Here is a 26,232-nt window from a genome sequence, read left to right on the forward strand (position 1 = left end):
TTCTATATCTTTGATAATTAATATCTAGTAAATGTAACTATAACAAAACAATGAAATACATGATGGATTAGTTAACATAAGTCAATAAAGTAAATAATCAATGCAAATATATTATTTTTCGATTAACTATTACATTAATATGTACAAAAAAATAACCTGCAATCATCATGTAAATAAGCTTCCTATTCGTGGTAGATATTCCAGATTTCTTTTCAATGCCATGAATTTCCCCTTCATTGAAAGATTTGAATTTTTTCTACTTATATATGGATAAAGTAACTTCATTTTCTATAAACATAGCAATGGCGCAAAAATGAAATTGTTTTACTATTTTTGTGCTGCAAATATTTGGTATATTGTCTTATCAAATTAATGAAAGCTCGTGAATGTAATGAGTAAGCTATGATTTATAGTAGAAAAGTACGACTAAGATTTAGGTATAAGAAATTAAGTCATTTCTTACAATCCATTTAATTACCGTCAATTTTAAAGGTCGAATTTTATATTTATATTTAAAATAAGTTGTATTTTGCCTTTGAAATTCCACATAGATTGAAGTTATCTAAAAATGGTTATTTAAAACGTTAGTTTTTAATAATTATATATATATATATATATATATATATATGTGTGTGTGTGTGTGTGTTCCGTTTAGTTTACCAAGGTCTTTATTAGTTTACCATCCAAAACAAATCCCTATTCTAGTGTATGATTCAAATAGCTTTTTCTCCTAGTAACTATTTCAGGAACTTCCATCCGTTTTGGTTTTCCATTCTTAACCCTGAAAAGGTAAAGTTTTCTTATTATGTCTTTTGTATAGTCTTAATTCATATGTTTCATTATCCGGATAGTAAATTTGAAGTCTGAAATTCGTTTTATGTGGTTAGATAAAGGTTGGAAGTGGTGTTTTGGTATTTTATTTTTTGGTGAATGATTGGATCTTCAAGTAAGCAATTGTTTTATAAGTTAATTGCAAGAAACTTTTCTTACTATTTTATCATAATTCATTAATCTATTCCATCTTGTTATGATCGTGACATAGAATATTTCTAACGTCTTACTTGTATTATGTTATATAAAGTATAAAGTTGTCTACCAAAACTTGAATGTGAAAATTATTTGGTATTGTGAATATGTTATACCCAATACAAAATTGATATAGTTTATAAAACAGATATATTGCTTTTGTGAACATGTTATGAAGTTTTATTTCTTATTGTACCTTTGATAAATTTGATGTGTTGGCAGAAATACATATGTTTTGAGCAAGCCTTCTTTGTTTAGGAAAGACAAATTCGTCTTAAGCACTTCATCTTTATGGATCCTAAAGGCAATGTGGTGGCAATAGATATGGATGAATCATTACTAGGTCAAACAAAGTTTCCTTGAACATTTGAATTAGTAAGCTTATATAAGTTCCGATACAACACATTTCTAACCATACGCTATTTAGGAGAAAACATTTTTTAGTTAAGAATTGTTTATATTTACTGGATTGAGATAGAATACCCTATTCCAAAGAAACCCACTAAGTTTCTTAAACCTCACAAATCCATTAAGTTTTTCACCTATTTCTGTGTAGATTTGCCAGTACAAAAGGTAAATTTGAGTTATTGGTATTTTTCAATATTGGTATTAATAAATGTTATGACATCTTTTGTCCCTTCTTTAAGACAAGAATCTATAATATTTCACAATGTCTTTTCACACTTTTGGGAAGATACATTTAACTCTAAGAACGTAGACACATATATGAAAATAGAAATGTATGACCCAATGGGGGAGCATCATGAAGTGGATATTGAGGGATCATATACTGGAAGGATCTTTGTTAGACATGGAATTCTAGAAATCATATCTTATTATCATATACACGATGATCATGCCATGTATCTCAATTATATGGGGGACTACACATTTTAGTTTAGAATGTTTTCTCAGATATGGGATGGAATAAGTTACAATGAACCACCAATACTATATATTTCTCCAACAAATGTAAAGAATCTACTATAAATATAAGAACCCAAACTGGTAGGGATAATACCATTATACCCATCATTAATTTCTCGACACCTGTCCAATACGTTGGTTTTTTTGTCATTCTTTGATTTCTCGGGTTCTGCTTAGAAGTCCAAAGCTTTCCCTCCTGTTACTGCAGCTGAGTTGAAAGATTTCATTTCAAGTCAGAATTCTTCGGTAGCTTCCATTATACTCTTTCGTTTATTCATTTTTAAATTTCCTTTCATTGTCTCTCACTGTTTATCATTTCTCTCTTCTATCTTCGTCACAGTTTATCATTTCTCTCCGAAGTTGGTGCTTGGTTTGTGTTTATCTTCGTCAAAGTGTAGGATTCAACTTTTTCATAATCATCTATACCTTTGTGTTTTCTGTTCTTGATGAATTTTTGTTGTTTTATTGTTCTTTGCCTTAGGTTTTCGTTTAGTTTATTTGAAGTTGAACTTTAGTTGTCGTCATTTTTTGTGTTGTTTCTAAATCTGTGTTCTTTGTTCATGTTTGTTAAAGTTTACGTATAGTATTTATATTATGGTTACTTGATGCTAAAAATTTTTTATTTTCGTTGGCCGTAACGGTGGTCTCTTTTGTTATAGTTGCACTATAGTTATGATAGTTTTTTTTTTGTTCACCATTATGCTCTGTTTTCCGTTAAAGTTATCGTTTTTATGATTATGCTTTACTTTATTATTGAAGTATAGGTTTTTATTGCTTCATAGTTCAATGTATTTCTATTGATGATATGTTTTTTTTTCGTAGGTCGTAATGGCAAAGAAGTTGGATATGATTAAAGATATTGATGGCAGGAGGGAGACCCTGAAACTTGGTGTCAGAGTGCTTGATTTGTGGTATATTCATAACCGCGAATCCAATGTGCACCTTGAAATGATTTTGATTGACCAAATGGTAATAATAATGTATTCTTTCTTTTTTCTTTGATTGTGTTTGAGAACGTTGTATTTATTGGTTGTTGGTTTTGCATATCGTTTGTTAGGGGGACAAGATACATTGCATAGTTAAGAATGACGAATTTGATATGTGGGATGGTAAGTTGAAGGAAGGCGATACATATATCATGCACAATTTCAAAATTGTGAAAAATGATGGTCAGTATAGAGTGTGTGACCATCCTTTTAAATTGTTGTTTATCGGAGCCACCTCTGTTCGTCCCCAACCGATTGCAAATATACCCAATAGTGTTTACCAGTTTCGGAGCATAAAAGAGGTAGTGGCTGGTAATTTCTCTCCAGATTTGTTGATTGGTATGTACTATGAGAATGATCTTATTTGCTTTATTTAGGCAAGTCTGATGTTGTAATTTTGCTTGCTTATAATTTGTAATCTTTAGTTTGATGGATCTGAGGTAATGACGTTATGATGATTATTTTGCGAGGACATCTTATTTCTTTTAATACCCGTTCGTTTAACCCAATTCTTCATATACAGTGGTGGTGTGGTATCTTGTACGTTATGGGATGAATATTGCAAAAAATTTTTAGAAAGGTATAATGACAATCCAAATTCTGACAAGTTGGTTATCATTCTTACTCAAGCCAAAGTTAAAGCAGCTACAGGTACTTATGCCGTTATTTGTATTATGGTATGTTAAAAAGATATTTGTTTTGTTCCTGAATAATTTTGGTTTCAATAGGGGAATGGCCAGTGTCTGTGTCCAATACATGGAATGGGACAAAATTACTTATGGATGATGCTATTCCCGAAATTACACAATTCAAACAACGGTTAAATGAGTAATCATCGTGTCTTTGTTTCAAATTTATGTAATATATGTACATGATTAGGTATAACTAATGTAATAATTCAATTGCAAATAATTGTTTTATGATTACTTATATTTCAGAATGTCTGCTGATGACTTAACAATTATGAGTCAATCTGGCAGTCAATTGACTCAGTCCTCCCAATACAGTGATGCTGAAAGGTTTGTTTATAAATGTTTGGTGAAGAGCGTATCTGAAATTCCATTGATTAAAAAGGTATGTTTATAAACAAACTTATGCATTGTTTTGATTATATAGTAGTTTTTTTCGATGTTTGACATTTCATGGTCATTTTTTCGATAGTTGACTATATTGGACCCTCTGCAGGAAATGATATGTGTAACTGTGGCCACAACCACTAAGTTTAGTCTTGATAACGATGGGTGGTACTACTTGGTTTGTAATCATTGCAACAAAAGAACTAATGAAACTGGTCCTTTTAAATGCACCTATTGTGATCAAGACAACAACATGCCGTCGTTCAAGTTTGTATTTTATTTTATATTCAGTCAACTTTATATGCTCATGTTTTTGTATTTTATTTGTTATAATGTTCGAAATGTTTATAGGTATAAACTTCAGTTGCAAGTTTGTGATGATGCGTTTAATTATGCCAACTTCGTGGTGTGGGATCAAGAATGTAGAAACATTATTGATATTTCCGCTGAAGAATTGCAAATGAAAATGATCAAGGTTAATATTATCATCATCAGTGTCATTAGTTGCTTTGTCATTGATATGAAATTGTTTTTGTTTTCATTTTTTAATTAGGTGGGCGAAGATGATCCCAAGTGCTTTCCCGATGAGTTGGATGTAATGTTAGGTTGTACTCTCGCTTTCAAACTTCGAACCCAACCAAGGAACAAATTTGCGTCTGTCATTAAAGTGTCTGACTTACCTGAAATCATCAATTACATTAAGAAGCTTATACAACCCGTAAATGTAAGTATTTCCAATAATGTTTCTTTGCAATACTTCATATTTGGCTTTAAATTATACTCTTTATTCAATATGATATTATTTTAATTATTTTGTATTTGATAGCTTGGTGAGTGCAGTCATAAGAACATAATTAATCTAGTAGGTGATACTTCCACTGGAATGGTAAGTCCTTTTATAGTAGTTTATTTTTTCTTCTATATATTGATTCGTTTTGTAAAGATCCAAGTTCATAAAGTTCATGCCATATTATTGTTTGTCAATGTTATTTGGTTAGATTGCTGATTTTCGTTCAAAAGGAGTTTGTAATTTAGCAGCAGACAGTGATCATGACTTGGTAATTATGTATTTATTTATTAAATTGTTTCTTTTGAATTTTTTTGAACTTATAATAATGTACTTGTAATTTAAAAATTCATGCAGATGAGTTTGAGTGGAACAGCTGACAATGATCCTGATAATTCATCTTTGGGTACTCCATCAAAGAGAATCGTTCCAAATAGTGGTGTATCTGTACAATCGTCTGAAGACATAGAGTCTGGTGAACTATCAGCTACCAAGCCCATGAAGACTATCAAGCAAGAGATCGACTGATTGGACTGTGTCTTGGTTTTTTGTAATTTGATGAATTAATAATTTCATCACTTTTGATAAATATAAGAACATTATCGTTACGACTCATAAAGTACTTTATTATTAATCAATCGTAGAAGGGTAAAAGAATTTTTGTTGTATCTGCTTTCCTATCCTATTACACATAACGTTATTATCATTTAAGTGACATTATTAATTGAGTTTTGTGGTTCTATTTTTAGTCAAATTGAACAGAAACTTTTTGGAACAAATTAAGGATAACTTTGGCTAAAAAGGCTTTTGATGTAATCATGTTTTACATGATATAATTTACGTCACAAAGAGTTAGTTTAATTGGTTTAATGATCATACTTGGAAGGTACTATAACCAATAACACTAATGTACTATAAACAATAACACTTATTGGAAACAAATAAGTAAACTACTATAAACAATAAGTAACTGGAATCAAAATATATAATCTACTATAAAATATAACACTAATGTACTACAAACAATAACACTCATTTAGAACGAAATAAGTCAAGTACTATAAACAATTATGTAACTGGAATCAAAACATATAATCTACTATAAACAATAAGGTTCATTGGTTACAAAATAAGTTATAAGTTTGTCATTACTTTTAAATTCCATAAGCATCCATCAAATGTATTCCAAAACATATATCTGAAACTAAGATACTGTTACATAACAGTTTAATCTTAATCCTTCCTAACATTAATAATATTTGATCGATTTATATCGACCCCAAAAGTTATAACATCTCCGGCTTGGAATCCATTTGTAGCACAAAATTTCTTCCATCCACAACTTAAAAAGCATTCGTGTGTCCTTTTCTTGGCCTATCTTACGGTGCATGACCAAGAACCGCCATTCCTATTGCGAAGTTCATGATTTTTCCTGTTCTTTACCAACGCTTTTGAAGCAAACTCGGAATCCAAGTACTGAAAAATTACATTACAATGTATTAAAAATCTAATAAACGACTTAAAGGAAAGTATAGAATCTTCAAAAATCATACCAGTGAAGAAGAATTAACATCATAGTCGGTTAAATTCTTGGTCGTTTTGTAGTAAAAATCTCTTTCTAAACCATCTTCCTCATTTATGGTAGGTTCATCTTTAATCAAATCCAAGGAATAAATGACTTCATTTCCCGTCAAGGAGAATATCCTAAACAAGAATTTGTGATCCCGTATAAAATTCAGACGCATAACGTGATCCTCACGTAGATCATAATTGGTTACCATTTTTTCTAATCCGTGTCTAGCAAATATCCTTCCCGTGTAAGATCCCTCAATGAAAACTTCATAATTCTTGCCTAGGGGATCTACCATCTCAACTTTCTGGTACATATCTGGATTTGAGGAGTCAAATATTGGTCCCCAGAAATTGGAAAAGGCATCATCGAAAATGATAGATCCCTGATTGACAATTGCAATATGAATTATGATGAAATTAATGTAAGTACAAAATTTTGTCAACTTAAAATTAGTAAAAATCAGTAATTTAAAAATATTTACCTGTTCCAGTGGAAAATCTACGCAGAAACAGGTGAAGAACTTTACTGATTTCAGAGGTTTAGGAAACCGAGTTTGTTGATTAGGAATAGGGTAATTAATTTCAGTCCAATCCCAGTCGAAAACCCTAAAATGAAACAAGTTTCCTCCTGCATAACGAGCAGTTATAAAATATAGAAGCCTTAAGTTATACATTTTTGCTAACAGAAAACCTGCAGGGAATTTTCTTTCAGCCAGTAATGGTTCATTCAATTGTATCTCGAATGCATTTCCTTCTGGATCTATAAATGTGCAGCATTGCAAACCAATTTCTTTCTCCCAATAAACAAAGAAGGGCTTTTCAAAGGCAACATAGTCCTGTCAAGTATCAATTACAGTATTATAAGTCTTCGAACATTACCCCTGACAACCATATTCCAAAGACAAATTGTCAACCTAATTCAGACCACATTGGAAAAATATTAAGTTTCCGACTAACAATTTTTTGGGGAATTTGTAAAAAAACGACCAACAATAACACATGAATGAAAAAGGTCATTAATTTACAATCTAACAAAAAAAATGGAGGAGTAAACTTCAAAACCATATAAACTGACCGCAAAAATGATTTTCAAAAAAAAAATTACGAAAAATACTGGAAATGACTTACCTTGATGGGATTAAGAACCGATAGCCAACACGGATGGAAGTTGCAAAGGCTTGCAGAAGAAGACGAAGCCATTGCAAACCGAAACTTGCAGAAGTTTTAGAGACTGATTTTCGAAGATTTGCTTGAAATCTAAACGGCAGACTTATATATAATATATAATAAAAAAAACCGACATCTTAATTACATTGTCATTATTATTGTATATGAACTCGGAATGTGAACGGCCAGTATATATTTTCTATCCATACACTATTGCCTATAACTATATATATATTAGATTATATTGTCTATATATATAAATATTACCTTTTTTAATTGACGGCAATCAATAGTGTTGCATTAAATTAAGACGACTGTACTCATTGCACTACAATGTACTTTAACTCTGTAATGAACATACTATACTCATTGCATGAACAACTTTTTATTAATTGGACAAGACATATTATTGAAATCCGGATGTAATGGAAATTAATGGAGTTTCATTTCGCGCCATTATTGTTGCATACACAATGAAGATAATTAACCATCAAAAACAGATTCAACTAGGTTCAAACATAAGATTACTCCCAATGTATCGGAAAGAAGCTATTCAATACAACATCTCCAAACTTCCAATGAATCAAGATCTCATTTACAACATGCATACAGGTATCACTTTTTCAAGTTCTGATATTTTCCAAAATGAATAATATATTATTGCTTCATTAATAAAGACTTTGATTTTGAGTACATTGTAATATTTGTAATATTGTTTTGAAATGCAGTTACTTGATATCAATTATCTTAACAATGGAGGACGAAAACTCTTCCTACATTTGTTCTGCAAATGCACGATCAAAAAGAAAAACCATACTCAAAGAGAAGAGGATTAACAAGGAAAATAATCAGCAATGCACACCGTCATTCAACTATCAAGCCAAAAGAAGAATGTTTACCCCATTCTGTGATGTGACAACTAATATTCTCAATCAACAAAGTACACAAAATTGTTATGAGGAATCAAATGAAGGAAATAGTCATACATATGCAGATCATACCATTTCACTGCGACAAAATTTGTTGCAAAAGTTTCATATAGTTGGTTCAAGGGAAACAATTCAGAGTCATTCCTATTTGTATAGAGGAACGTCTTCTCAGCAGAATGCAATACCTCAGACTGAGTCTTCTATCGGTGAACCTGTTGAAGAAAATGCTAATACATTATCTGATGATGTTACTGAAGGTACCATTGTCATATTATAACAAAAACAACTCAAATATTTGGTCAACTTAAATAATCATCATATATGTTTGGAATAATATATGCAACTTTAATCATCAAATTTGGTCTATGAATGCAGATGAAATTATTGCTACTGTTATGGCAACTGATTATCCCAGTAGTTCAGCAGAGAGATATGATATCTAATCCTATATGAATGTGTTATTACATTCCATGATTAAATTAAATTGCTGATCACTTTCGTATTATTTCACTATTTATGCAGATATAGGAGATCCAGTTTTCATATGTAGACATTGTAAAGCCCAAATGTGGTACCAAGAAAGAATAGACAAACATGCACACTCTGCTAATCCAAAGTTTCAATTGTGTTGTGGAAATGGAAAAATTCAGTTGCCCCTTTTGAATGATCCCCCAATTGTAATGCAAAAACTGCTATTTGAATCCAATTCAATACAGTCTAGAAATTTTCAACAGCATATCAGAACATATAATATGATGTTTGCATTTACATCACCTGGAGCCAAAATTGATAACACATACAAGAATGGTCATGGTCCTCCTAATTTACGAATACAAGGCCAAGTTTGTCATAGAATTGGAAGTCTTTTACCACCTGTTGGAGAAGTACCAAGATTTGCCCAACTCTACATCTACGACACTGAAAATGAAATTCACAACAGAATACAATCATTAAGGTAATTCTACTTAACCAATATACTTCAATCGAGATATTGTACAAGTTAAGGCAATTTCAAATTATTGTTTTGTTTTAGGAACGACAACAAGGTTGATATCGAAATTGTAAAGAAGCTAACGGACATGTTAGATGAACACAATGTTCATGCAAAATCTTTTAGAATGGCAAGAGATCGCTATCGGGAGAAAGAATTTACGAATCTGAAACTAAGACTTATTGCTGATAGAACTAAGGATGGAAGGATATACAATACTCCTAATGTTTCAGAAGTAGCAGCCTTAATTGTTGGTGACGTTGACAGTGCTTCTCCAAGGGATATTATAATGGAAAACAGGAGTGGAAAGCTGCAAAGAATTAATGAGTTGCACACCAGTTACCTAGGATTTCAATATCCTTTACTATTTCCATATGGTGAAGATGGATATAGACATGATGTTACACATCGCGATATCAGTAGTGGGAACAATTCAAAGAGGAACCGCCTAACAATCAGAGAATGGTTTTGTTTCAGAATTCAGACAAGACAGAATGAAGCCCAAACAGTACTTAGATCAAAGAGATTGTTTCAACAATTCGTGGTTGACGGCTATACTATGATAGAATCTGAACGGTTGTCCTTTATTAGGAATAACCAATCAAAGCTTAGAGTGGATAAGTACAATAATCTTTCTCAAACAAGTTCAAATATCCATGAAGAAGGATCAAGCAAGGGAAAAAGAGTTGTTCTACCATCCACTTTCGTTGGAGGCACAAGATTTATGAATCAATTGTATTTTGATGGAATGGCCATTTGTAGTTATGTTGGTTTTCCAGATCTGTTTCTAACTTTCACATGCAATCCCAAATGGCCTGAGATTCGCAGGATACTGTCTAACCTAAATTTGACACCATCTGATAGGCCAGACTTGATCTCAAGGGTATTCCGAATTAAATTCGATCAACTTCTTACAGACTTAACAAAAAATCATTTACTTGGAAAGGTTATTGCATGTGAGGATTACACTAAAACTACAAAGTTGTTATATGTTAATAATTCTAATTACAGGTTATAATTGATATGTTTTCAATGCAGATATGTACACTATTGAATTCCAAAAACGTGGTCTGCCACATGCACATCTACTTCTCTTCTTGCATTCCAATTGCAAATATCCAACTACGCAAGATATTGATAGGGTTATTTCAGCTGAAATACCATGTCCTAAACAAGAACCAAAACTATATGAATGTGTGAAAGATCACATGATTCATGGGCCATGTGGATTACCAAACAAATCTCTGCCTTGCATGAAAAATGGAAAGTGCTCTAGGTTTTATCCAAAGATGTTTCAAGAGACAACTGCTATTTCTGAAGATGGATTCCCACACTACCGCAGACACAATAATTCAATATGTATTGTCAAGAATGACATTTGCTTAGACAACCGTTCAGTGGTTCCATACAACTCAAAGTTGTTGCTTAAGTATGAAGCTCATATCAATGTTGAATGGTGTAATAGAAGTACCTCCATAAAATACTTATTCAAATACATTAACAAGTGTTATGACAGAATTACAGCAGCTATAGTGGATAACAACAACCAATCTTCAGGTTCGGCCAAAGATGTAGATGAAATCAAGCAGTATGTTGATTGTAGATATATATCACCCAGTGAAGCATGTTGGAGAATATTTTCATTTCCTATTCACGGAAGAAATCCAGCTGTAGAAAGACTATTTTTTCATCTTCCTGGTGAGCAGTCAGTCTACTTCAAGGATGACGACTATATTGACGATATACTAGGAAAACCTACAGTTGCAGAATCTATGTTTACAAGCTGGATGGAGTGCAATAAAACGCATGAAGATGCAAAGTCTTTAACATACCCACTTTTTGTTTCAAAGTTTGTATATGTCAAAAAGGATAGATGTTGGAAACCAAGGAAAAAGGGCAACACAATTGGAAGACTCATTTGGGTGCCACCAACAGCAGGTGAACTTTTCTATCTTAGGAGAATGCTTACAGTAATCAAAGGGCCATCATGTTACAAAGACATTAGGACAGTCAACAACATAGTGTATCCAACTTTTAGAGATGCCTGCCAAGCGTCTGGATTCTTAGCAGATGATAATGAATACATAGAAGCTATTACAGAAGCAAAAGATTGGGGATCTGGTCACTTCCTAAGAAAACTATTTGTAACTATGTTAGTTTGTGATAGTCTTAATAGACCGGATCAAGTATGGGAAAAGACGTGGCATTGGTTGTCTGATGGAATACTACACAGAGAAAGAATAATAGCTGGAAATCCAGGTATATTTAAAATAGTACCCAACTTATTTTTTCATTGATCGCCAAAATACATCTTAGTAATTGTCATATTATTTATGCAGAATTGCAACTTAGCAATGACACCTTGAAAAATTTAACTTTATCTGAAATTGAAGACCTCCTTCTCAAAAATAGGAGAAGTTTGAAACAGTTTCCTTCAATGTCTTATCCTGATGCTTTTGCAACAACTAATTGTGGTAATAGATTGATATACTCTGAACTAGATTATAACATTGCTGAACAACATAACCTATTTGAAAGGAACTTCAATTCGATGACAGGTTAGTAGTTCAAATATAATTTCATCGTACATGATTAACGAGAAAGTTACAATGACTTGTGTTACAATTATTATATCCACCATTACCTTATTTCATGTTACAGTTGAACAAAAGAACATATTCAAAATGGTAAATGAGGCCGTTATGAAGAACAATGGTGGAATGTTTTTCTTGTATGGATATGGGGGCACAGGAAAAACTTTTATGTGGTCAACATTATCATCAGCACTGCGGTCACGGGGAAAAATAGTCCTCACAGTGGCATCAAGCGGAATAGCATCACTTTTGTTACCCGGTGGACGAACAGCACATTCTAAATTTAGAATTCCGATTCCTATACTTGAAAATTCCATCTGTAACATTGAACAAGGTTCTGATGTTGCCCACCTATTAAGAGTAGCTCATCTTATAATATGGGATGAAGCACCAATGGCACACAAATTTTGTTTTGAAGCGCTGGATAGAACATTAAAAGACATTATGAAAGATTATCCAACATGTAATTCAGTTTTTAGAGGAAAAGTAGTTGTATTTGGAGGTGACTTTAGACAGATTCTACCTGTCATTCCTAGAGGAAGTCGATCAGATATAGTGCATGCTACAATTAATGCGTCATACCTATAGAATCACTGTCAGGTATTGACATTGTCCAAGAACATGAGACTTATGCAATCAGGACTGCACAAATCTACAACAAAAGAAATTGAAGAATTCTCTGATTGGATTGTTAAACTCGGAGATGGAAAGTTGTGTGAACCAAATGATGGAGTGGTTGAAATCGAAATACCACATCAATTTCTCATAACAGAATTCACTGATCCTCTTCAAGCAATTGTGGATTCCACTTATCCACAACTAATTCAAAATTACAGTGATAAAACTATCTAAAGAGCAGAGCAATATTGGCCAGTAGAATCGAGACTGTCGATGAAATCAATGACTATATTTTGTCATTGATACCAGGTAAAGCATTTTCTATTCGGCAAATGCATTATATACTATAACACATGCAACAACAACAAAAATAACAATAATACTGTTTTGCAGGGGACCACAAAGAATATCTTAGTGCAGATTCAATTGATAAATCTGATAATTTCACGAATGATGACATGGATTTCATTACACCAGAATTTCTAAACTCATTGACTGTTTCAGGATTGCCAAGTCATAACATCAAACTCAAAATAGGATCACCCATAATGTTATTGAGAAATTTGGATCAGTCTGAGGGTCTGTGCAACGGAACCAGATTAATTATTACAAGACTGGCAAATCATGTCATTGGTGCAAGACCTATTACAGACAACAACAATGGAAATGAAGTATATATACCTAGAATGTCTATGTCCCCATCCCAGTCCCCATGGCCATTCAAGCTAATTAGAAGGCAATTTCCAATCATGTTATCCTACGCCATGACAATAAACAAATCTTAGGGACAATCATTAGGTTCGGTAGGATTATACCTACCCACATCAGTATTTAGCCATGGTCAGTTATATGTTGCAGTTTCTAGGGTTCAGTCTAAATCAGGATTAAAGATATTAATCCATGATAAAGAAAAAAGACCTTTGTCTCATACAACAAATGTTGTTTTCAAGGAAGTCTTCCAGAATGTGTAAATGGAAGCAACCTATATCTTTATCATTGTAATATGTCTCAACATTATATACTATATGCACCTCTCTATATCTATTCCAGATCTACAATACGAAAAAAAAATTACATAACAACAAATATAACAAAATCAAAAAAATACACAATTTTTATAAAACATTATTCGTCTTGAATTTTTTAAAACAAAAAAAGACATATCGATAGTTATTAAAAATGAAAATGTCGAACGAAATGAAAACCAAAAGTTACCTGTTCTTGCTTCTTCCACTTCACTTGCTTCCCCCTCTTCCTTCGCCCCATCTTCATGTATTAATGATATAATAGCATGGATACCCAAAAACGATTCCCCATCATTTAAAACAACACCAACCAACAACGCAACAATCAAAATTACTAATTTGACCCTATTGACACCTCATTAATTTCTATATACACCACCACTATTTCAATACCCGTATTAAAACTATAATACGCATGCCAAAATACACTACACTTTTATATTGCAACCATATCCTGCACAAAACACCTTCCTCTTAAAAATGGTCGTTTACGAAAGGCAGAATCGTAAAACATTATGACATTATAAATTGTTATATTCAACTCAAATTGTTATTTAAATTAAGTTAACCATTACACATTCATTTGTCAAAATACATTCCGTTTGTTGTTATAATCAATCGGTTCATCTATCTATTCATCATTTCATCACTTCATCTATATATTCATTCTAACAGTGTAATCAATTATCGTAAAACTTCATTATTATAATAAAAAATTTTACTCTTTCATTTTTAAAAAACCAATACTTTTCTTACAACAGCTGAGGCACAAAAATCCAACCGATAAGTACGACAAAACGAAATTATTATCCATTACTATACATCAAAGATTCTAAGTTTCAGAAACCATTTACTTAATCCACCAAAATAAAGATATCCATACATACCAAACCAAAAATGCGAACATAATTAAAGTACTTGGGCCACACTTCCACACAAAAGTTATCACATAACTTTATATTTAGCGTTACCAATCTAAAGTCATAAAACAACCTAAACTTTAGTAATTATTATTGTTTTGTCGTCATCTTTCTGAACTTCCACCTTGATAGAGTCTCCAACGCATAAATTATTTTCACTGACAAATCTCTTCCATCCCAAGCCCAGATAACATTTAGATTTTGATCTTGCAGCCCATCTAATTGAACATTCCCAGCTGTTTCGATTGCCATTTGATAGAATATACTTCGTCTTAGACTTCGACAATGCAGATCCACCAAACGAAGCGTTAAGATACTGAAAACAACAATTCAAATTGTTAACAAATTAACTCAACAATAAAATCATTACTCAAAAACAATAATGGCATTAAAGATATAAATAACAGTACCAGCGACGATGAACGAAGATCGTAATCAGTCAAACACTTGACCAACGAATAATCTGCACCATTGTCAGCAAGATCTGAACCGACATTGGCACTACGAGAACAGGACGCACCATTTATGTTATAATCAATCTCCATTCCTTTTATAGAAAAGAACTTATACAGGAAAACATTCTTCGAAACATAATTCAGATGCAAGTACACTTCATCTTTCAAATTGTAGTACTTAAACATCTTTCCAATACCACCACGAAAAATAGTTGTACCATTTGGTTTCACATCAAACTTAAACTTAAAACTTTTATAACACGGATCTATGAACTGCATCTCTTCACCATATATTAATTTCTTCTCCCAGAATAAAAGAAAATATGCATCCAAGCAAATCATAGACTGCATTCCGAAAAAAATTCAATATTAGATTGGAATAAAGATATACAACAACAAAAAAGAAATTAATGAGCTTCGAAAGTTAACCTCTGTGGGACCTAACTTCACCCGAAATGAAGACAAGAACCTGGACCACACTAAATCTTCCTCTGCAATGTAACTATTACCTAAACCAGGATATTCGATCTCAGTCCAGTTTGTGTCAAAAATTTTGATTCGAAAATATCGATCACCACAGAACAAGGTACATATATAGTGCAAGTCTTCCAGTTTGTAGAAATCTTCAAAAACATATGGAACTCGAAAAATCCCCTTACTAATCAAATCGTTCTCGAACTCAAAGTTCATAACATTTCCCATTGGATCGGTGAAATAGTTCGTTCCAATAACCAACTGCTTACCCCATTCAACCATAAAACCTTCTTCAAAATCCCCAAATCCCTGCAATGCCCAAACATGCAACAACAAACCCAGATACAACATGCATGTCAGAAAAATTAACCAAACTAAGCATTAATGTCATTATCAAAACCATTAAAAAGACAAGGAAAGAATTCATCAAAGCAAGAAAAGGTACGCAAAAACATATATATAAACAATATTCATAACGCATATCAATCGCAAAACTCACTGATTACTTACGTCACCAGGAGTTAGCAAGCAGATGGAGTTCTGGAATAAGTTCTTGAAGTTGTATCTACAGCAAGACGACATCTTCAACCACCAAAGAACCAGCCGACCAAATAACGAAAATAATCTTACGAAACCTATGCCTTTTTCAATAATATCTGACCATCGCAAAATATAAAACTGCACCTCAAAATCTTACGAAACCTATCGCAAAATTTAAATCTGCAGCTCAAAATATCTAACCATGTAATTATTACTGATTAAAATATATATTAAAATATATCTGACAAAGCATTGATTACTGACTAAAATATATATTAAAATATTTCGCAAAGCAGAAAAAAAAATCCCGTGCGTATGCACGGGTCTGGTGCTAGTGATGATGAAAATTCTTTCTACTACTCAATGAAGAAGACTTTAACTAACTATGATGTTTAATGTTCTTCGTTGATATGTATGTTTATCTAACTTTAATTTGTTGTTAACGATATACAATACTTTTTTAACATAATAAACTTCATTGTTTCAGTATTTTGATGCCCAATTTGCTGTAGTTGCCTTGGTTAGGAACAGGAAAAACCATTACCTTTGAAACTTCTTTGGTTGATCGTTGAAATGTACCATAAGATGGACCAAAAGAACCACATGATAGTGTTATTTAAGTTGTGGATGGAAGTACTTATGCTAGGAAAATGGATTCAAAGATGAAGATGGTATACGCTTGGAGGTTGATAAACAACGTTCAACAACTATTAATGTTATAAAATTTTAAAATCTTAATTCCTATGCGATAACATTTTGCTATATTGGGATACTTTAAAGTAGGATTTCTTGTTTGATTTTAATATTTTATTCAGATTAAGTACTTTATGTTTATATACTTGCAATTTCAAACCTTTATTGTTACTTGAATTCTACTTCCATTTGCAGATTATTTATATTATGGTTTATGTCATAAATTATTTTATCTGTGTGAATTATTTTATCTGGAAAATGAACTCATTATAATGTTAGTTCTTTATTTAATGTTGATTTTAAATAAACATGAGGATATAATCAATCAATAATGACCATAACATTGTATTTGCTAAATAATTGAAATGTGTCATTAAATTTTATATGGTAGTCTACTAAATTCAAAAACTATATTAAATTTTAATTGGCGCTAGTACTGATTGATCGATAATAAGTTCATTCTTTATCCAGACTGGAATATATTGTATACTTGACCACTTTTTCTTTCGTATACATTAATATTTAAGAAAAACTAACTAAAGTTAAGAAATGTCTACACTTTTTATTTTGTATGAAACTTCTAATTCAGTCTAACCTGTACATCTACAATATTTCATTTTATTATTTATTATATTAAGCTCAACATATTGTAAATTTTTCTTCATATGCACAATATAATGATTAAATTATATTGAAATTGGGTCTAATATTTTCTAATTAACCACTTTTTGGCATACTCAATTCATCTTCTTAGCTCAAGAATGTTCTCTAAACATTAAAGTATGACATATATTTACACCAAAAGTTTGGTCACCTTACATTTCAAAATAAAACAGTTAAGAAGTTTATCCACCATGACCATAATTACATCTATTTCAAAAAGTCATTAAAGTTTTGATTCATCATAAACAAAAAACAGATAGAAAACATAGTGTGCTTAATTCTTCTCCTTCTTAATACTTTTGACGCTCTTGGTGGATCATAGTTGACAAGAATCAATGTCCTGAGAGGAATCACAATATTCCATATTGGTTACCAAAATTTTCTTAGCAGGAGTTTTCAATACATCATTATCAAGTTCATTATCCCTTGTTGCACTTAAACTCATCTGCAAAAATATTTAAATGATGTCATCATTTGTAAATTGATAACAAATTCGAAAATAATAAAGCTAAAATATTAAGATACTTACTTTGTCATTATCATTGTTTGTTGCTAAATTACATACATCTTTGCCATACAATTCAGCAATCTAAACGATCAACAACTTCAACATTTACTTTAATTACGTTATACTAAACAATATTAACAAATTTTTAAATTAATCAATAAATTTAAAAAATAACTATACATTGAATATGAGGACTTATCACATCCGATATCAATTCTGCTTTTATCACTGCACTCACCAATCTATTAAGAATAAATGAAATAACAAAACAATTTAAATTTATTTAATTTAAAAAGAAGATATTAAAACAACCACAATATTTAATTAAGTTATTACTTGTACTAGTTGTATGAGACCTTTTACATGTTTCACTGTATCGGGAACGTCAAACATTTTTATTACAGATGCACATCTAGTCCTTGGTTGGGTTCGGACTTTGAATGCAAAAGTACAGCCTAACATTACATCCAAATCATCATGAAAGCACTTTGGATCATCTTCACCTACCTATTACTAGTTCAAACAAAAACATATTCTATTACTTTTGAATTAGGAAATAAATAAAACAATTCATGTGAAAAAAATTACCTCAACCATTTTCTTTTGCAAATCTGCAACTGATATACCAATAAGGTTTCTACATTCTTGATCCCACACAATAAATTTGGCATAATTAGACGAATCATCACATACTTGTAATTGTAACTTATACCTAAACAATTTTCATAAACTATAAGGCCTCAAAACAATATGTATGAAATATTGAATGATAAAGATAAATATATACTAACTTGAAAATAGGCAAGACATTTTCCAAGTCACAATATGTGCATTTGAAAGAACCTATTTCATAAGTTATTTTATTACAATGATTGCAAAGCAGGTAGAACCAACCATCGTTATCCAAATTAAACTTAATTATGGTACCTAACAGTTGCACATATAATTTCCTACATAAAAAAAAACAATTGTCAATTACAAAATAACCTCACAAAATAGGAAAACAATTTTAGCAATTTATAACACCTTAAACACACCTTTTTTATGCATGGAATTTCAAACAAACTTTTCACTAAACATTTATAAACAAACTGATCTGTATCACTATATTGCAACCCAACCAATCAAATCTCAAAATAATAAAAACAAAAGATAAAATTTAATTACACATTTGTACTTAACAAATTATTTAGTTAATTAAACATATTCAATATGTGGTACATACCATTCAACAAATCCGGAGAGAAATTACCAGCTACTACTTCCTTTATACTTTCAAATTCATATACCTTCTTCGGGATATTTGCAATAGGTTAGGGCTTAACAGAGGTGGCTCCAATAAATAGTAGTTTCAAAGGGTGTTCACAAACCCTATATTGACCATTATTCTTCACTATCTTGAAATTGTGCATTATATATGTTTCACCCTCAACCAACTTGCTATCCCACACATCAAATTCTTCCTTTTTAACTATGCAATGTATCTTGTCCCCCTAATAAAAAGTAAGAGAAATAAAAAAACAAAAAAAAATTAAACATGTAAACAAAAAAAACAATAATTACAGGATTATTAACATGTACCTTCTAATCATTCAAGATCATCTCAAAGTGCACATTGGAATCATGGTTATTAACATACTAGTGATCAACTACTCTAACACCAAACTTTAGAGTCTCCCTCTTACCGTTAATATCTTTGATCATATCAAACTTTTTCGTTATTACAACCTACGTAAAATAAGACAAATAAATATCACAAAAAATTAAACTGCAACCTTAGAAAACCATACAAAGAATTAAGTCATTTCATACATACACAACAAATTACATAAATGTAAAAGAAAATAATTAACGAAAAAAATAATCCATTTCAAACATCCAAGTGAAAACGGTAACACAAAACAATACAAACTATTAAACCGTAAGATAAAACTCAAAATCAAGACAAAACCTTCACAAAAACAAAACCTAAATAGCAAAAACTCATAACAAAGATATGTACAAATATAAAATAATCACAAACCACAAGCAAATATCAAGATAAAGGGAAAAACCTGAAATGAAATGGAAACAAAACATTCATGCCATCAAGAAAAACATTACCTTAACAGAAAACCCATAAAATTTAAAAAGAACCATTGGTAGAAAATGAATCATCACAATATTCAAAACCAAGACAAAACCTTAACAAAAGCAAAAACTCATAATCATAAAGATAAATAGGAAGAAACATTGGTAGAAATATAAAATAACCACAAAACACAAAATCATTTCAACGATGAAGGAAAAAAGCTAAAATGAAATGGAAACAAAACATTCACACCATCAAGAAAAACATCTACCTTAACAGCAAAACCCATAAATCAGTTGTAAAAAAAATAACAATGAATAACAACAATGAAATAATGAAGGGAAACACAGAACACGAAATGGATACACCAATTTCACAGCTAATGCAAAATGGAAAGAAAGAATCACCTGATGAAGTAGAAGAAACCTTCACAGTCACAGTAAAAGACAAATGAAAATAGGAAAATGGGGTTACAAATGAGCAGAAGAGAGAAGGAAGTAACTTTCCATACCTCATACAACAAAGTATAGCTTCCACTACTTCCTAGAAGCTTCTTCAACCACTACCACAGTCTGAAATGAAAGCTAGTCATTTCATGTACAGTGTTTGCGCCATTACAGGAAGAGAGAAAGTGCAAATGGTCTGAGACAATGAAAAAGTCAGAAAAACCAATAAGAATGATAGGTGTCACAAATTTATATAGGGTTGTTTTGGTAATATCCATACCAGTTTGTTTTCTTATAATTATAGTATATTCTTTTTTTAAGGGTTTTAACATATTATATTCCTTGAATCTCATGTTGTTTATACCAATCTTTTTATTCTCATTTTTTATTAATTTGTTTTTTTTTTATTCTATTTGTTGATTTTTTTGTATTATAATTAGAAAATTTTTTTTACCCAATTTTGTTTTTTTATATTTTTCAATTTATAGGTTTCTAGAGATTTTTACATATACTTTGATGAGGAACTAAAATTTTGCTTGGGATTGAATTACATAAATGTACTAACTATATTAAGGTTTAGCCTTTTAGTGGATAATGTAAATAAAATCTATAATGAAATAAGCAATGAATAATTTCAGTATAAATTGTTAAAGAGTTTCTTAAAACTAAAGATAATAAAAATTTAGTTAAGATCAACAATATCTCAACAAATAATACATAGATTAACTTTATTATTCATTGAACAAAATGTTAAATAAAATTAATTACAACAATTTAATTTATTCAAATTCTTAATTTTTTAGTTTGCGGTGACTTTGATCATGAAGAAACACTACTAAAAAAACTCATATTTCCTGTCAATTTTGTTTTGAAACAAATTTTGTTGTGAAAAAATATTTGCAAGAAATTGCTACCAATTTTCTCGCAAAATATTTTGTATTAAACACTTTTCGCAACAAATTTTGTAGAAAATACTTGCAAATTTTATAATTTTGTCGGAAATGATTACCCACGAAGGAACTACAAAGTCTTTTCTTACAAATTTTTTTAACAAATTTACAAGAAAAATCTCATGTAATATAAGTTTTTCTTGTAGTGAAATTCATTTGGTTATTTATTTTTCTTTTCTAAAAAGATTTATTGACAAGTGTGTCCACACGTATCTTAATATCCTAATTACATAAAAAGTCCACCTTATAGCTTGTGGTGTACTTAAATTAAGATAAACTAAAGAAGTCAATATAACATTAATGATGAAATAAAACTTCGTTGACCAAAGAGGGTTGAAACCCCTGTAGATGTATTAGTCCTATTTAACTAACTTCTAAAAAAACTCTACAAATAATTTATGTATAAGCTAATTTATAAAAATTCTCTTTTTTTTATTTTTATTTTTACTAATAGTTAACTAACTTTTAACTTGTGATTATTTATTTATATTTCTTTCCTTGAAAATTTCACGGAGAAGTTCGTCCAAATAAATCCTAAATCAAATAGCTTGTGGTTAAAAGTTATTTTTTTTAAATATAAATGTGAGAGTAGTCATAAAAAAATTAAAAATATTATCTCATAAGTAATATTGTTTTAAAAATAAATAAGAAACTACGTAAAAATAAGTTACGAATAATCAAAGTCTTGTTATCTTAGTAGATGATATGTAAGTTATGTATAAAACTTTTCCTCATAAATTTTTGCTCTTAATATACGATTTTATTGTATTAAGCTTAAGGAAGAAAAAAAAAGAGACATATATCATGTTAAAGTTTCAACGATTCTTCTATTTTACACATGATATTTTTGGCACGTATAATTGTGTTAGACTAAAAAGTATCTACAAGAATTTAAAGCAAAATAATTGCAAGAAAAAAAATATATACTTAATTATATATTAATAATACTTATATATTTTAGTATACCCATCCATAAATTTTAATGTAAAATGATTATTTAAGCTTTGATAGGCTTAATTTCTTGATTCGAACTAGGATATACTTTACAAAATGTTGAGTTACTATTACAAGGCAAAATCTCATTTGCTATTCATTAAAATAAAAAACATTAAATATCGAAACCAATTTTAAACTATTAAAGAAATTCCAACAATTATAGAAAAAATATCAAATCTTACGATATTTTCAACAATCTTTGCCAAGCTAATCGGTTTGAATCTGATGGTAATACTTAAATATTCAGATATTGCACTTTATTAAATGAATAATACGATTTAAATTAATGTTCCAACAATACTTTTTAAAATATTTTAGATTAAATAGTAGTTTGGTCCTAGTTTTTTTTTTTTTTTCAACGTAGTTTTACTTTTGTTTTTTTTTTCAATTTGGTCCTAATATTCATCAATTTTATTCAATTTGGTCATTTTCGCTAATACCGTTAAAATAGTTAACGGATGTGAACGTAACTGTCACGTGTCATTTTGTCATTTTTTTTTTATTTTTTTTATTTTTTTTATTTTTTTTATTTTTTTATTTAAAAAAAATGTACATGTGTCAAGCTCATATTATGTCACGTGTCATTTTGTGATTTTTTAATTTTTTTTTTAATTTAAAATTTTTAAATTAAAAAAAAAATCACGTGTCAAGCTAATATTATACCACGTGTCAAAATTAGATTTTTATATTCAATTTGGTCCTAATATTCGTTATTTGTTTTCAATTTGATCCTAATTTTTTTTAATTTAGCATTTTTGTTCCTTTCCGAAAACAAAATATAATTTGTATATAAATGTTATATGGATATTCTTATTAAAATGCATATTTTAATTAAATATTTGTAATTTAAAATTAGAGTTGGTTTAAAATTAAATATTTTTAACCTCTTAAAAATTTAAATTAATGGTGTTATTGCTTTTTTCATTTTAATTTTAAACTAACTCTAATTCTAAATTAAAAATATTTAACAAACATTTTAATATATACAAATTAAATTTTGTCTCAATTTAGAGAGAAATAAAAATGTTCAATTTAAAAAAAATTAGGACCAAATTGAAAATAATTAACGAATATTGTGACCAAATTGAATATAAAAAACTGACTCTCACACGTGGCATGATATTAGTTTGACACGTGGATTTTTTTTTTTAAATTAAAAAAATTAAAAAAAATTAAAAAATCACAAAATGACACATGGCATTATATGAGCTTGATACGTGTACATTTTTTTAAAATTAAAAAAAATTAAAACAAAATTAAAACAAATTAAAACAAATCAAAAAAATAAAAGAAAATCACAAAATGACACGTGACGGTTATCGTTCACATCTGTTAACTATTTTAACGGTGTTAGCGAAAATGACCAAATTTAATAAAATTTACCAATATTAAAATCAAATTGACAAAAAAAAAACAAAAGTAGGACCATATTGAAAAAACCGAACGAAAACTAGGACCAAACTACTATTTAAGCCAATATTTTAATTACGATTACCGATAACAATTCATAAATGTAATTCCATAAAACAAAGTACATAGTATATAAAAAACCATACATTCCAAATTATCAACAAATTAATAAAGGGTAAAAACGAATATCTCCCTACTAATTTATGAAGTTATGTATAAATCAAACTTAACTTATAAATAAAATTAGAAGTGTTTATAAAGAATTATCCAATCAGATTTTATATAATATGTTAGAAGTAGAAAATAGAATTTTATGTAAGATTTATTTTATAAATGTGACAAATACTTCTAAAAAAATATATGAAAAAATGTAAATTGACTTTTATAAAATAGTTTTCAACAGATAATTTTTCAAATTATGTATGAATAAATTTTAACTTGAAAAAAAATATAAATATTCATAAATAATTTACACAACGTTGATAATGAAAAAGAGATGGAGATAATGATATATAGAATAATAAAACAAAATTGCGAATATGAATAAAAGAGAATAGGCACAACCATAAATACAAAAAAGTGGTGGAATTTGGAAGGAAGATAGTGGAAATTATGAAGAGAATAACAATAAATTTCAAAATTTGGTGATCCATTAAAATAACATAACAAAAAAAAACCAAATTAAGTTTAAAAAGAGTAAAATAATATCAGATAACTAATTTAGGTTATTAATTTTGATAAGTAAAATCATATTCCCAAATATTTTTATTCATTAAATTCAAATTTAAAAACTGAAATCTTAATGAAACCCTAACTTTTAGTTTACATTTCACAGTTATGTTCATTTATTAGAATTTTTATATATCTTATAAATATCTTATATATATTTAGTTTGATAAGAAAACGATACATCTGGTTAATGACCAAGTTTAGTAATTTATATAAGTGAAAGTGAAGTGAAAACGCTGTATTCACTTTCTTTTATATAAATTATTATTATTATTATTATTATTATAAAGTTAAATATAAATAACTTTATAATTTTATTGTAAATAATTTTTATTTACCTTATGTGTAATTTTTTAATTAAAAAAATATTAAGTTTAAAAAACTCAAATGAAAAAATAATTAAATTTAAACAAAGAGTCATTTTTTTAAATTGATAAAAAAATAATTTAAAATAACTTTAAAGTAAAATTGAAAATAAATGTGAAGATAAAAAAATAATACAGATAGATATAAATTATAGATAATTTTATTATTCTTAAACTGTGATCATTAATCACAATTATCCAAAAAAAAAAAGTTATATTATTTTTCATCTACTTACACTCAACTTAAATCAGTTTGGTTTATATAAAAGGTTTAAGGCCGAAAAGTACTTATATCTAAAAATAAAGGCTAAATTTTGTATATAAGATAAAAGATAATATAAATTCTTGAACTCTTAAAAATTATAAACTTTCACTAATTAGAGACCTTGCATTTATACAAATTGTTTTATATTTTTTATTCTATACATATATCTTCTCATTCTCTAATGTCATTGGATTTATATATATATATATATATATATATATATATATATATTGAAAATAATTTGACTTTATCAGAAATTACAAATAAAACTGGCGAATTAACTTCTTTTGGATATATTATTTTTGTATTGATGAAAATTAGACTTAATTAAAAATAAAATTATACACAAAATTTTAAAATTGTCGTATTTGTTCAGTGTATCAATTGAAATATTTTTGAGAAAAAAAAAACTATTTTTTTCCAAAATATTTCAATTTTTATTTTTATAGATGTAGATGAGACATGTTTTGATTTCAAAATCCGAATATTATAATTATAATTTGAAGTGATCCTCGCTGTATTTTTAAAAAGAATTCTGTTTTTCTTTGAATCTTAATAATTAATATCTTTGTGTTTTCATTGGATTGGAATTGAATGTGAATTTTATATATATATATATATATATATATATATATATATATATATATATATATATATATATATATATATATATCATGAGATATGTTCTCCTTATTAATTTATTGTCACAACATATACTAATTAAGATTAACAACCTATAGTCACATTAGTAATATTTGATAACAGGTAATATCTTTTAAAAAAAACACATACTAACCATACAAGGATATTTTTGTAAACAAATTAGAACGTAAAGTTTATTTATTTTAAAATTAAATAGTTAAAATCATACCCTATCACCGTATAAAGAAAATAACTATTACAAATTTAATTTCTTTTGTCATAAATTTTATAGTAATATTATTTATTTGTTTATTTTATTAGAAAACAATTTATATTTTAAAACACTTATTTGTTAGTTTAAAAGTGAGATCTAACATAAGCTTTAATTAATTTAGAGTATATATTTT

General features: G+C 29.0%; 1 protein-coding gene and 1 pseudogene across 1 annotated transcript; both read left to right on the forward strand.

Moving 5' to 3' along the window:
• The first annotated feature begins 1,776 nt into the window (after positions 1-1,776).
• On the forward strand, positions 1,777-5,330 carry LOC114180725. Its single transcript, XM_028067024.1, has 13 exons — positions 1,777-1,830; positions 2,131-2,199; positions 2,776-2,922; positions 3,011-3,278; positions 3,516-3,590; positions 3,668-3,758; positions 3,878-4,013; positions 4,101-4,282; positions 4,367-4,490; positions 4,569-4,739; positions 4,842-4,901; positions 5,014-5,073; positions 5,160-5,330. Exons 1-13 carry the CDS (start codon positions 1,777-1,779, stop codon positions 5,328-5,330), a joined length of 1,608 nt encoding a protein of 535 aa, XP_027922825.1.
• Positions 5,331-8,985: 3,655 nt separating this feature from the next.
• On the forward strand, positions 8,986-13,644 carry LOC114180726 (annotated as a pseudogene).
• The last annotated feature ends 12,588 nt before the right edge of the window (positions 13,645-26,232 follow it).

Source organism: Vigna unguiculata, chromosome 4 (assembly GCF_004118075.2).
Source record: "Vigna unguiculata cultivar IT97K-499-35 chromosome 4, ASM411807v1, whole genome shotgun sequence".
Taxonomy (NCBI): Eukaryota; Viridiplantae; Streptophyta; class Magnoliopsida; order Fabales; family Fabaceae; genus Vigna; species Vigna unguiculata.

Excerpts from the sequence above, each read along its gene's own strand:
- LOC114180725 (XM_028067024.1), top strand. The coding sequence starts at position 1,777 with ATGGGGGAGCATCATGAAGTGGATATTGAGGGATCATATACTGGAAGG. Across the intron at positions 2,200-2,775 it reads TTTCAAGTCAGAATTCTTCG|GTCGTAATGGCAAAGAAGTT; the intron begins GTAGCTTCCATT and ends TTTTTTTCGTAG. Across the intron at positions 2,923-3,010 it reads TGATTTTGATTGACCAAATG|GGGGACAAGATACATTGCAT; the intron begins GTAATAATAATG and ends ATCGTTTGTTAG.